This window comes from Papilio xuthus, unplaced genomic scaffold, assembly GCF_000836235.2.
Source record: "Papilio xuthus unplaced genomic scaffold, Pxut_1.1 DF824655.1, whole genome shotgun sequence".
Classification (NCBI taxonomy): Eukaryota; Metazoa; Arthropoda; class Insecta; order Lepidoptera; family Papilionidae; genus Papilio; species Papilio xuthus.
Window position 1 is genome coordinate 3,564,644 of NW_013533994.1, and position 14,838 is coordinate 3,579,481.

General features: G+C 40.2%; 2 protein-coding genes across 2 annotated transcripts in view; one reads left to right on the forward strand and one right to left on the reverse strand.

Moving 5' to 3' along the window:
- The first annotated feature begins 148 nt into the window (after window positions 1-148).
- On the forward strand, window positions 149-5,012 carry ND-51 (NADH dehydrogenase (ubiquinone) 51 kDa subunit). Its single transcript, XM_013325829.1, has 8 exons — window positions 149-254; window positions 404-607; window positions 1,017-1,309; window positions 1,513-1,743; window positions 2,012-2,244; window positions 2,671-2,874; window positions 3,470-3,537; window positions 4,556-5,012. The coding sequence occupies exons 1-8, from the start codon at window positions 206-208 to the stop codon at window positions 4,693-4,695; spliced, it is 1,422 nt and encodes a 473-aa protein (XP_013181283.1). The 5' UTR covers window positions 149-205; the 3' UTR covers window positions 4,696-5,012.
- Window positions 5,013-7,132: 2,120 nt separating this feature from the next.
- The window catches only part of LOC106127641 (tribbles homolog 2), a 36,240-nt gene continuing 28,534 nt past the window's right edge, over window positions 7,133-14,838 (reverse strand). Inside the window, exons 4-5 of the mRNA XM_013325793.1 lie at window positions 9,648-9,839; window positions 7,133-8,776 (exon numbers count right to left, since the gene is read on the reverse strand). Of these exons, the coding sequence (XP_013181247.1) occupies window positions 8,509-8,776; window positions 9,648-9,839 (460 nt within the window). The 3' untranslated portion in view covers window positions 7,133-8,508. The remainder of the gene's footprint in view (window positions 8,777-9,647; window positions 9,840-14,838) is intronic.

The window sequence follows — 14,838 nt, forward strand, 5'->3', positions numbered from 1 at the left end:
GAATTCATTGAAACATTAAAATACAAACGTATTTTCTGTGCTGAGTAGCATAATATAAAAATTAAATGTTTGAAACTAAAACTGTGTTAAATAAAATAAAGTGAACTTTTCATATTCGGCAGCTGAGCTGTGTATACTCTTTGATAAATGTCATAAAATAACATGTTATTGAAATGAAATGTGACATTCATTTGACGTTTGAAAAATGGCTGGTGCGTTGACGAGGGTAATTCAGGGATCCAAAACGCATTTGGGTAAGTAATATGTATTTATAAGCATTTAACACTTACAATTTCTGGCCATTTATCTCTCCATAATTTTGTGATGCATTGAAAACATTTCAAATTTAAATATTAAATAAAATACGTAGATAACTTGCTTACATAATTTTGACATATTACAGGCATCGTTGCCCCATTGGTGAACATCAACAATGGGTCAGTTCGATTCCAACAGACCAAGACGAAATTTGGACCTTTGGCGGACAGCGATCGCATCTTCACGAATCTCTACGGCCGTCATGACTGGCGACTGAAAGGAGCCCTTAAGCGAGGAGATTGGTTCAAGACTAAAGATATCCTATTGAAAGGGACTGACTGGATTGTCAGTAAGTATTTTTTAATCTTAAAAGGATTGCGCAATATATTAAAATGTATCACATTATTTTGTTTTCATTTTCAATTTCCCGTAAACTTAAAAAATAATTCATCACAAAGAATAAATTTGAGCAAGCCAATTAAAAAAATCGTTTGGTTTAACTATACAGCATAGATTAAGTCACCTAATAAACACATAGGTATTGTAATTACTTACTTTCAATTCCTTTTACATTCAAGGTCTTAGTACTATATAAAGTGTCAATACTTTTTATCACTGTTAATTGATCATTTAAGAATAAAGTTCTATTAGTTATGTATGGTATTTAAAACCATAAATATTTCCAGTAAATTCTTATATACAGATTTAAAAGTCATCCATGTCATTACATACCTCTGAAGTTTTACTATTATTTTAAGATGAACTCAAGACATCAGGTCTCCGAGGTCGTGGGGGTGCCGGTTTCCCTACCGGGATGAAATGGTCATTCATGAACAAGCCATCAGATGGACGTCCTAAGTACTTGGTAGTGAACGCCGATGAGGGTGAGCCTGGAACTTGCAAAGATCGTGAAATCATGCGACATGACCCGCATAAGTTGATTGAAGGGTGTCTGATAGCCGGCCGGGCTATGGGTGCTCAAGCTGCATACATTTATATCAGAGGAGAGTTTTATAACGAAGCTAGTAACTTGCAAGTGGCAATTGCAGAGGTGAGTTGTTGTATTCATAGTTAAAAGAAGTAAGTCTACTAAATCAATTTTTTGACCAATAACTAAACTATATTTAGTTCTAGTTTATCTATGGTTATAGAACTTACAAGCTTAATTATAGCTCTTATTATAGTTCAAATTGCTATACAATATTAAAGATTAAGTGGGAAGTGAATTTAATTCTTCGACTGTATATTTTTTAGGCATATCAAGCAGGTCTGATTGGCCGTAACGCTTGTGGGTCTGGCTATGACTTTGATGTGTTTGTCCACCGCGGTGCCGGAGCTTACATCTGCGGTGAAGAGACAGCACTCATTGAGTCCATTGAAGGCAAGCAGGGCAAGCCACGCCTAAAGCCACCTTTCCCCGCTGATGTTGGTCTCTTTGGTTGTCCTACAACGGTGAATAATGTGGAGACTATTGCTGTTTCACCTGTGAGTTTATACAAGACTTATATTAATTTCATGAGTTTGCTCTGCTGAAACAAGTAACAATAACGTAATAACAACGACATATTGTTTTTTTTTTTGGAAGAAAGCAATAGAAAGCACAATATATTCTCAGGTGTTTCAATAGTAATTTAATTAAGCGTTTATTTATGGTTTCTAGTACTCTATGTATCTTTCTATTAATAATTAATTTAGACCAACATATCTGTTCAGAATTTAAAATACATAATGAAGTGTCTACGTAATTCCATAGACAATCTGCCGTCGCGGTGGTTCGTGGTTCGCATCGTTCGGTCGTCCGCGTAACTCTGGCACGAAGTTATTTAATATCTCCGGCCATGTGAACACTCCTTGCACCGTTGAGGAGGAGATGAGCATACCGCTGCGTGAACTGATAGAGAGACACGCTGGTGGAGTCACTGGTGGCTGGGATAACTTGCTGGCCATCATTCCTGGAGGGTCATCAACACCGTTGATTCCTAGAGAGTGAGTAAAAGTTACAAACAACTCTTGCCTGTAATCCAAAGGACTGGGCAGAGACCATTCAACTCAACGGCATTTATAGTAGCACCTGTATGAAATGTTCTAGCTAATTGTAAAGTGATTCTTAAAATTGATTTAAATTGCTTGATTTGAAAGCAAAAAAGGTTCTTGACAGACAGACAGACAGACAGACGGACAGACAACAAAGTGATCCTGTAAGGTCCTTTTGTTTCCTTTCGAGGTGTGGAACCCTAAAACTTAAAGACTTCAGATTACAGACTTTTTAAATATTTTTTTCAATATTAAACAGAAAATTATTGAAGTAAACATCATAGACAAGGATGAACGTTTTCTAGGATAGGAAACGGTAGTTAGCCTTCACAGGTTTTCATAATATATTTAATAAAATACTGACCTTTATGTTTGCAGCGTGTGTTCTGACGTTATGATGGACTTCGACGCGCTGGTTGCTGCTCAGACATCACTTGGTACAGCGGCCATCATCGTGATGGACTGCTCCACTGACATAGTGAAGGCCATCGCACGTCTCATCATGTTCTACAAGCACGAGTCCTGCGGACAGTGCACGCCCTGCCGTGAGGGTGTCTCCTGGATGAACAAGATCATATACAGGTATACCGTCATCTTAAGGATTTGTAAAAAAAGTCACTATAGAGGGCCTTTACCTAGTAGGCCTTATAGAGTGTCTTGACTCTACGGAAGGCCTTTTAGTATTTTACCTTAAATGTACGTAAATTTTGATTTAAATTAATAAATTAAGCTAAAAAAAGCTAAAAGGTGGCAAACGAGCGAGCGGCCACCTGAAATCGCTGAAATAGCGAAGTGACCGTTGCCCATAGACATACGCAATTGCATATGCGTTGCCTACCTTTAATATACGGAGATAAGGATGCAAAGAAAGAAAATATCTTCCCTTTCCATACATCCTCTCATCCGGGAAGTCCACTTCTACTTCCCATCCTTTCCTTATAAAGAAAAGGGTGGGAAGGGAAACAGGACTAAATTAGGCCTCCGGGACGCACACTGATCAGACTGCACGCGGAATTGCTTCCACTTGACGCCTGTCTTCTGTGTCTGTTCTGTTGTAATGGTAACGTTTGAAAAATGTGTTTTCCATATTTACTTTGGAATTGATATAATTTATGTTTTGATTATATGTAAAAATTATAATTGTGTTTCTATCAGTTTTGTTAATTTTAATTAACAGATTTGTGGACGGTAACGCTTCGCCAAAAGAAATAGATATGTTGTGGGAAATATCCAAGCAGATTGAAGGTTAGTTAAATATTCCATTTATAAACATAATTTTTTATTAATCGTAATTGTTTATATTCAATTATATATATCAGTAAATTAGTCAACGGAGCGTCGGTGGCTCAGTGGTCAAACACTTGACTTGCAATCTGCAGGTCCTGAGTTCGAATCCCGCCATGTACCACTGTGTTTTTTCGATTTCCGATTTACATGTTACGGTGAAGGAAAACATCGTGATGCACATATCTGAGAAATTCAAAGATATGTGTGAAGTCAACCAACCCGCACTTGGCCAGTGTGGTTGACTATGGCCTAATCACCCTTAACTTAGGGTAGGCTCCGAGCCCCTCGGTGGGGATGATGATGATGATAAAATTAGTCATATAAAATGTCAATTTTAATATAACTATTAAAAATTTAAATAAAACATTAATTACACTAATCACTCTGATATTCAATGACAACGAGTTTTTTTTACATTCAACAAGATAATGTTTAATGATTTCATAATATTGTGTATTTTGCTAACATTCTATTTCACAATAATTAATTAGATTATGTTGTACAAGTTCCAACTTGTAGCTTTACTAATTATACGTCCATTTTCTAGCTATTTTTATATGCACTTTATCCTGTACATATAGAAATACTTAATGAACTTAGTGCTTTAGTTTCATAGTTAACTAGTATATTAACTGCTAGTTCGCTTTCCCGTCATTTAAATGCAAAAACAGACTAATTTGACATATAGGATTAGTTAAGCAATTACAGGGTGTCCCAAAAGGTTACGTACATAGGAAGGGGAATGATAAGGGTGGTCACATGGGTCACCAGAATAATAAAATAAAAATTCCCCTCTGGGTATTAAAAAAAATAAATGGCATTTTTTAAAAACTTAAAAATTTTACACCTTCTGGGGCAATGTGTAAAATTTATGACGTAAATTATGGATGGTCCCTTACAACTAACAGATTAAGTAAACATTATAATACTCTGAGTGTTACCGTGGTGTTTATTTAATTAATTTTAATATGTACAGGTCACACTATCTGCGCGCTGGGTGACGGCGCGGCGTGGCCGGTGCAGGGACTGATCCGACACTTCCGTCCTGAGCTGGAGCGCCGCATGGCCGCCTACGCCGCCTGCCACGGCCCCAGCAAGGCCGAGAGATTGTACTAGACAACTCCACAAGGCCTTTGAGGGCCCTTATCATCCGTTGAAGGCCATAAGACGTAGGGCCTTTTTGAGACATAAGGCCCTTTTTCAGGACCCTTAGATTGTATCAAAGATCAACTCAAGGTACTTCATGTAATTGATATTCTAGTTAAAAAAATAAATAATTCCTAAGTCTAGGTTCTTACAAGTCCGAAAGGCCCTTATGCCTTAAAAAGGCCTTATATCCATATTAGGGCTAGAATGTGATAGAATAATCATTAATGTTTTATGACTTCACTAAATAAAGGCGATTGTTTGATTTTTTTTCTATATCAATAAAACCTATAATCTCTGCCTACCCTTATTCGTTCAGAAATATGTTAAACAGCATATAGCAAATAATTGTTTTATAAGCAATAAAAATACTGACGTTATGGAGATTTTTTTTTGAATTTCCTATTTTTCTGGATTTATTTATATTAGTATAATCTGTTGGTCGTCAATTTTTGAATAAATTAAATTGATTAATAATTCTTATAAGTTTTATTTGATTTACACTTCATCTGTAATTTATATAATGATTTTCTTAGTGCTACAGAAAGTATTTAGTATTTATTTATAATTTAATGTATTTTATATAAATAAAGTATTTAAAACATAAATAAAGTATTTAATAGTGTCGAATATTTAGTTTTAATTATTATTTTTATTAAGACAAACAATTTGCAGTTAATTATTCATTTTTGAATCGTCATAATGATATAGCGAACTTTTTCAACAAAATATAATTTTGCGTAATATTAAATTAAATTATGCAATAAAATATCACAATTCTTATCGATGTTGTTGCGGTTGTAAAATTTTGGCTTTTGTTATAAAAATTATCACTTGTAATGATTTTTTACAAGTCATCTGCGCGTAATATAAAAAAAATTATAAAAATTGTACTCAATATGTTAAGGTTTAAAGATTTTTATTTTTTATAAGAAATAATTTTTTTTTAAACATTATAAGAATCTGTAGTCGTTCGTGATTCCGTACACGCGGAATAACGAACGACGACTTGGGGTTCTTCAAGAAGCGAGCGTATCACCATCGCAAAGGCCGGCAACGCATCTGCGGTTCCTCTGGTATTGCTGATGTCCATGGGTGTCGTTGAACACCTCGGTGTTCCCGTTGCTCGTTTGCCCCCTTCTGTTATAAAAATAAAATAAAATAAGAAAGGTTTAATTAGTAGCCTATGTGTTCTTCCAGATTATGTTCTACATATATGCCTTGGTGATACTTTTTAACAAACATACATCCAAACATTCGCATTTATATTAGTAAGATTTGGGCTTGTTATATAAATACGTAAATTAAACGTATTGTCGTCAATAAAGTAATTCGATGTAATATATACGTTTCAAAATATCATTTCCTTTAACTTTTTTCCTCACAATTTTATATTCCTAATTACTTATAACACAATTGACGTCATACATATAAAATGACTTCCTGGAACTTTGACCTTGAACAAGAGTTTCGACCAACATCTCAAGGAGCTCTCGCTAAACAGTTGGATTAAGCGCCCGATACAAAAGGCAGTCCTAGAAACCGCGCGCATCGTGAGAAGGTTCCTGTCTCTGCAGCCCTCACCACTGGTTGTTTGAGTCATGAGACTCCACAGCCGGTGGTGCTCTATTTTTAATATAATATATTTTGTATAATTTTTTATTTTATATAGGAAATGTACTATATTAAGAATATGATAAATAAATAAATACATGCACTTATAATTAGAAATGCATATATTTTCAAGTTTACAAGGTCTTTTAAATGTATGGAATAAACAACGGCTAAGTATTACGGTAATTTTTAGTTTTGTTTGTCTTAAATGAGCAGATGGTAAACTAAATATTGCGCAGCTGCTAACTGAATCGAAGACTTGTTGTTGTTTGCGATTGTAAGCACTATTTCCATTACATTGACTACATAACCAATAGTCGCCAATGATATCTATCAGATTAGACGTAAATCTGGAGATCACACTGAAGTTTCTTTTTATTTCAAACTTTTATTTAGTTTCACCTGTCCCGATGTCGTCAAATCTTGCAAGTTTTGAACCACTTTCCGGTTACTGTTTGAAATTTTGCATACATGTGTAAATCGCGTGGCAATGCAACATTGACATGGTGCTGTTGTGCAGCTGGAAGGTGGTCATGGCAACTTTGCAATGAAACGACATAACCTTATCAAGTTTGGGCTCCTTTGAATCGTCTTGACGATCTTTTATTTTTAATTTCAGTTCTTTTAGTTAAGAAGTATATAATAAAAGCTTGGTTTTCTTTATTCAACTTTTTTTTTTTGCTTTAGTGTAAATTTTTTAAAGTTAAATTCGAGTGAATATTTTTTTTTCTGAGTTGGTAGTTAAGGATTCGGGTAAGTGTAAGGATGTTATTGTAATAATAAAAGTATGATGTATTTTTTCTAAATTATTTATTCCCTCTATTACTCTTTCTTTTTTTCTGATAATCTTAAAATATCTTAGCTCTATGTACAGTTTGCATAAATTAAAGTACTTTATAATTTACAGTACACTAGTATTGTACAAATCACTTTCAGCCGCGTGAATGACTGACTACTTACAGCAACGCCACTCTATCGAATCACGATAGTGACGATACAAAATTCACAGATTTATAAATAAAAAATAAAAATTACAAAAAAAAATGATTTCTCGATTTAACTATACAACAAAACACGCGGGATATGTCTCTCATATTTTAACAATTGTTGATTTTCATAATTTTTATGATTTAAAAAATAAAAAAAAAATGATTTAAAAAATTAAAACTCAACACCAAGTACCAAATGAGACATTGATTTAGCGAAAAGGAGGTGCCCGCTCAGATACAATATAACAACAATAAATTAGTTTTAAATTAAATACATGGCACTGACCAAATTCTACACCGTATTCGGTACGTGGTGATGCGAATAAACGAACCAATTTTATTTGTGCTTTATAATATAATAACAAAAATTAATTTCGAATGTATATCATATGCCGAATGATCACAAACAATAAAACAAATAATATAATGAAAATATATTCTATAGTATGGAAGCAACTGATCCTGTCCTGTCGCAGCGCAGCGCGTCTCGTCAGCGCAACAACACAATGGCAATCGTAACGCTAAATAACATCGGTGGAGATCACAATTACACGATATAACTTTAACTTCTTTTAAATATAAATACAAAATATACATACCTAGGCAATTACCTAAAGTTTTTTGAAACAACTTCAATGCAATATATCCATCTATATTGGTGTGAAATTGATATGATTAAGTTAGGCTTAACAGGAATCATTTGCATAGTAAGCGCGGGTGCCGCTCACAACATGGATCTCGCACAACATCCAAGATCACAAGTACGCGATATCAGTCTCACTTTTCTGTCATTACCTTACCACAGATAGCAAAAGCTGGAACTGTCCGCCGCATTTGTTATATGCGGTCCTAACGTTCGAGCTCCTACTGCATAAATAAGTGTGTGCAGGCGCGGACCAGCCGCAGCCGCATCTCTACCTCTTATCACTAGAGTTACATCTCCGCGGAGACTGCGCCTGCCGCAGCCGCCGCATCGCCCAAACATAGGCCGGATCATACGTTATACATATATAAATATATCAACAGACGATCGTTTACATTATTTGCAACTCTTGTCGAACGTTCATTTGTATCATAAACTGACGAAATCGACAGCTACAATCGTCTGCGTTTGATGAATAGTTGACGGAATCCGCTGAATGCGAAGCGATGTGATGGGAAGGGGAAGTTGAAGGCGCCGTTAGACGCAGTCCGCGAGACTAAGGTCGAGGTCTGGCACGAGGCGGTCTAGGCAGGCGGCGGCGCGCGGCGGCAGCTCGTTGCGCGGGTCCCGTGCAAGCCAAGGATGGCGCAGCACGTCGCGCGCGCTCAGCCGCTCGCACGCCTCGCGCCGCAGCAGCGATCGGATCAGGCACTTGCCGCGTGACGACAAGCACTCCGGCACCACGAAGTACCCGCGGGAGATCTTCGCAAATAAAGACGCGTGCTCCGAATCGTTGAACGGATATCTGCAACAAAAGAAAATCATTATCAAAAACTGTCACCCAAGTGATATATCCTCGAGCGATAAGAAGATAAGTAAAAAGATTCTGAGCTATTTAAAAAAACACGCCGAAGAAAATATTTTTTCTTCGGCCCGCATAGTTTTATCTGGGCGATAAGATCATTAAGGCCGACATTATGGGGAACATAAACTGTTGCGTTTTTGTGAAGCTCCGCACTGAATTAACGAACGCCCGAATCCGATTGTCATTCGTGGAGTCGGCGGAGGACGCGGCAGCTGCGCGCGAACAGAACAACAAAAACTCAGGTATGATGAAACCCTTCCGGCGACAGGTGAGGCGAGCGATTGCGGCGAAATCCCGGGACTCGAATTTTAAATTACGGGTGCCGGGAAAAAAAACAAAACAAAGGTATCAGAGGGCAGGTGCGTGCGAGGGAGTGCATCGAGGGCGGATCAACGTCTTCGACACATGACCGCGGCAGGTGCGGGAAGATTTCACGTGGCTGTATATGTGGGTGATACAATCGGCGACCGTTGGCGCGTAACGGCCGACAGGTGACCGTCAACGGTCGCAGCGACGGCGACGTCCAGACGAACGGTAAGTCCCACGCTCGCCGCCAGGTGAAGACGCCCACCCTTCGCCTTAATTTATGTCTTTAATTGTACTCACTAACCCATTTGTTTAGGGCGATTAGGGTGAGTTACAATTTATGGTATGCAAAAGGCTTGTTCAGTAATTATTGCATACTAAATAGACGCTTTTACGTGAAACTATTGGTCAACTAAATTATTTGTGTTATTTGTATGGGAAATTATTATTCCTATCACGCCTTTGCGTATTACTATTGTTATTAAAATGCAATATGAGCACCCACCTTCCAACGAGCATGGTGTATAGTATGACGCCTAGGGACCACATGTCGGCAGCACGGCCGGAGTATGTTGTGTGAGCGCGTAGAATCTCAGGGGAGACATACGCAGGGCAGCCCCTCTTGTCCTGCAGAAGGTCCTCCTCAGGGTCATCCAGTACCACCGCGTCTTCTAAAGATTCCAGCTTTAACGTTGTTCTGTAACAAACAAAATTGATTATTAGTTTTCGATCTCATTACTATGCTATAGAGTTACCGAGGAAGCATTTCAAATAAACCAAAGTATGGTAAATCAATGAGGCATGTAAAGGAACAATGGTGTATTTAGTTTTGAAGGATATAAAGTAATAAAGATGACTCAAGACGTTAAATCGACCATAATTTGTTTGAAAATACCATAGATATCCGTTTGCCAATTACGCATTCGGTAGCAAGATCTTTAAAACATCGATATCAATATATCGATATGTAATAATGATCATTCGTGATAAATAAATGAATACATCGATAATAATAATTAACACGATATAACAAAGCGATTCCGCATTCGATCCCGGGGCCGATGACCTGATGGTAATCGCGAATCATTTGCCGCGACCTGTCCGCAAACGCGACCCTTTGTAACAAAGCGATGTGCCCGCCGATCCGCGACTATCAATAATTACTATACATATAAATGTATGTAAGTAAATAAAATATTATTTTCCTGAAAATTTATATTTCAATGTTTTCACAAATTTTCCTTATGTGATAAGTGTTTAAGATTAGCTTAACCGTAGGTTTATGAGACCAAAATTCGCGTTTAAAGATTTTGTTATCTGTTTTTTCAGAGAAAATGACAGGGATGATATATTTTATACAGAGATCGTGGTTTTAGAAATCCACGGTAAGTCATGTTTGTTTTCAGTCACACTTTCCGTATAATCGTACAAAAGAAAGGTTTTCTCGTTGATGTAGCATTTAGGAAATGATAACGAGTATAACGGTGCATCTCTTGTAATAAGGGCGGTGTTTCTGTGATACAGTTGTTAGTTGGAAGTTTTGTCATGTAAATAATTGCGTGTCGAACCATAAAGTTGTGATGCAATTGGTTTTGTTTCATCATACGGTGCGGGGGGTAGGGGGGAGGGAAGGTTTCAGGCGCGGCCTCGTGGCGGCTGTCGCATCATTTCGAAATGCATTAATGCAGTACAAAATAAACACGTTAACTTATTGAATGTTATCTAAATGAATGATGCATCTGTTGATATATTCGTTAATTATCCATTTTATCTAAATCTGGATGGATATCTGTTAGAAGGTATCTTCAAAACTGCTGTATGGATCTTGCTAAAACTTGGCATAGATGTACATAAGTCTGGAAGAACACATCGGCTATTAGTTAAGTATTTTTGTTCCGCACGGACGGAGTCGCGGGCTAGTATATTAGTGGACTGTGTCTTCCATACATTCATAATATTCAATTGATCTGTGATGCCAAAATGAATAAACTTTTTATTACAAAACTGTTTTGTAATAATAAATTTAATAGAATAACATAAAGGATAAATTACTAATACTAAGAAAAACTTTTTATATCATAATATTATTGTTAAGACATGAACATTTACCGGCCTGACTTGTAATGTAGGAATGCAGGTTAGTTATGTTTTCTGAGAATGACGCGGACATTGAACATTGTCCTGTAATTTCTGCACACTGTATTGTTTGGCGGAAGATGTAAGGAATATTCAAAGTCTATCCGCCTAACTTCTAACGATTTTTAGTAGGAAAATTTGATTGAACTATTTTATCGCCGATCATGAAAATAAAGCCTTTATCTTTGGAATTCATTAGCTAGAAGCCACAGTGAATATAAACAAAATGTAAATCGACTAAAGACAGGTGTGACAAGTTCCGAAGTATTATCGAAATTCTCCGTTTAAATTTAAATCGTTTTAAAATACCCCCAAAGGGGCGCCGGTTAATTTAATGTTACGACGAAGGGCTAATCTATTTTAGTCGACAAAAATCCATTACGTACCATTACAGCATCAAAACGTGTGAAGCTTTAGAAACTCAATTCGAAACTTGGATTGCAAGAAACTTGCGAGATTGTTGCGCGCCGGCAAAGCTCGCAATAAATATAAAGTTTGCTCAAAGCGTTGTTTCTACATAGTCTGCGGTTCTGTTTCTACTAATCTCTTCGTTTTGAGATCGGAGACCGGGAGACTATTACAAAAGTTACGAGACTATTGCGATTAATATAATCAGGGACATTACTAAAACGAGATAAGGTGATGGTGATTTATTATTGATATTATATTTATGAGCTGGATCGTGACAATATGGGCCGGCTGGCACTCGTTAAAGGTTACTCTCGTTAACTGCGCGTGTCGCAACCTGCTCGGTTATTCAAAACTTTACGCTTCAGGTGTAACTACATCGTCGAATGTAACTAATATTTCGGTAGTCATTTGATAAAAATCAAATTGCAAGACAGCATTAAATGTCGGCAGTGCATTCGGCGACGTAAGGGCGTCGTCCTCGTATCAGATTTAGCGGCGCCTGCGCAACAGTTCCTAATTAAAATCCGCTGCAGCGGCGGTACGGTGCGCGGCCGGGCTCGAGTGCGGGCGCGACGTCTGCAGCCGCGATCGATTCGTATTTCGCAAGCTCGTAAATGAGCCGCACGGTGTCGTAACGCGGTCGGAAGGTTGGCCGGATTTCCGAGCGGTGCGGCCTCGAAGGATTCTCGCGCTGCGCCGCGGACCGCTCGAGAAAGGACAACCGCTACGCCGCCCGCGTTGGCCACTTCGGCTCCCTCGCCGGCCGTAACCTAGCTACTGAAGTACTCTAAATAAAGCAGTTATTACTGACTCACGACCACACCTTCGCAACCACAGGTGTGAATTCACTACACTCGAGTTCTGCGAGAATGGTGCGTTTAACTTTCTTGTCAGTGTGCACGATGGGCGTAGCGTAAAGGAAGTGTGGGAGATCGCCCACAATTAACGGGATGTGCGCTTTCGCAACGACTCGCGCTCGACGCAACCCTGAAAGTTTCGTAATGAACAATGGCGGCGGCGCGGCGGTCGCACAGTCAGATGCAGTGCACATGCATGCACTTCCTGCTCGCGTTATATCGCTTGCGCAAGCGACCGCCGCCGCCGATACACAAAACGGAATGATGCGACGTGCAGCGGCCGCTGTTGCGAAATGACGCTGCCTAATCGTCCGCGGTGCACAGCCAGTTGTTCGCTCGCCACTTCCTAGCCCACATCTTAGTCATAGGTTTTCGTAATGCGCGCCGTAGGGACGCGTGCTGTCGCAAGCGCGTTGCCTCACCGAGACGCCGGGATACATTGGGAAACCATCCCGACCATGTCCAATTATACTGCGAGTTGCACAATGCCGCCCCGCGGACAACGGTCGTTTCGTGTCATTTGATGGATAGACGATACGAACAACGAGAATATTAGAATTATGTCATATACCTTACTTAATACGCAGATATTTGCGATAGGTACCGAACGTTGTTGCGAAACTTTGTGCAATTGCCGCGTGGTACTAAAACATCTGTCGTGCAGTTATCGGTATGCCTCCGCGCTCCAGAATTTAGGTATCTAAACTGCGCTAGGAGCTCGTTTTGTTTTATCGCGACGATAACGCAAGTCGAACATTTTGAAATGGTGCGCTGGGCCGCTTGCGAAAACGCTAATGTGAACATCGGTTGCAAAATTGTTTTAGTTTTAAAATCGAATGCGGCGGGCGGCTTGTGGCAGCGCGGGCGATGGGCCGCACGCGGTGACATTCGCCTGCGAGCAGATCGGGTAGCGCAACGCCGCGGGCCGTATTTGGCAGGCGCGCGGCGTGCGGGTGCGCGGCCATGTCACAATGGCGCGGATTATGAGCTCGTTGCGATATGGCATGTTGCAAGCGCGGGCGCGCGTCCAAGCGCCGCTCCCGTGTTGCAACCGCGCCGCACCCGCGTCGCTCCCGCCCGCTGCACGGCCGCGCGCACCGCGACACCGTACAATGACCCGACCATTACGCGAACGTTGTGCAACGAAGAAAGCGTCCGGAGCGTCGCCCGCGAAAAGCGTCCGAATTCTCATCGATCTCCGTCACGAATCGCAGCAATTACACCGTTACGTGGCGGCGAGCCTCGGATCCGGCGAGCGGTCGACTTTCTAACGCGGGGTCGGTGTACGCGGCGGCGTGTCGCAATAATTTCTCCGATGCCGCGAACGAAGAAAGCGCGACCTCGTCATTATTTTGCAATCGCACGCTCCGCGGGAAAGAGCAGTAGAAAGCGCGCGCGGACCGCGCGGCGGATGCACTCGCCGCATCGCGCCAGTCGCGCCTCCCACAAACGCAGCAGTTCGTGTCGAACGAGTACATGGAATTGGGCAAACGGGCGCGGGGTTGCGCAAGGCCCGATAAACGTGCGTCCCTTGTCACCGTTGCGCTGGTGAAACACTTCCGTTCATTGACTCCTTCCCGATATAATGTTACGTATGTTTCAAAATACTTTCGCCGTACGTAAAACACGTATCGAAGAGGCCTAGCAAAAAGCGTTCGCTCAGACTTGTATCCTTGATCTTTCCGGGTGAGTTGGAGGCGGTGCTGCGTGCCCCATATGTCGCAAGTTCGCAAGAGAGTCGACGCGTAACTCTAGGAATTTCTCTGTTGGGATGCGAGGCGAAGTACCGGCGGGTAAGCGTTGCGCGCGGCGGGTTGCGTGAGCACTTTCATAACGCGTTGTTACGTTTCTAGTCGACTTCTGTAACGGTTGGGAAATGCAGCGGTAAAAAGCTGCCGGTCCCATATCGCGGATGAGTAATCATCATTACACAGCGTGGCTGGAAAAACGCAACGCGCCGCTCGTGTGATCGCGCCTTACAAAAAAATTCACGTAACACTCCAATACTTTATATGTCGTCGTAACTCTATCAACATTTCAGGTGTTACAGAACAAAGGTGTACATGTAACAAAGACCTTGTTATACAATGATTTACAGTTAATTTTCTAAGCGATTTATTACGGCATTTACTGCGCTTTCGGATAATAAATGTTGTAGGACTTAGGACTAACATACCTCAACTAGTTTTGTTAATCAAACAGAGGCACATCGGACCCGCACGTATATAAGTAAACATAGTATAGGTGTGCGAGTCACCTGGAGGCAGGTGGACCACAGAGCAGCGTTGTGTG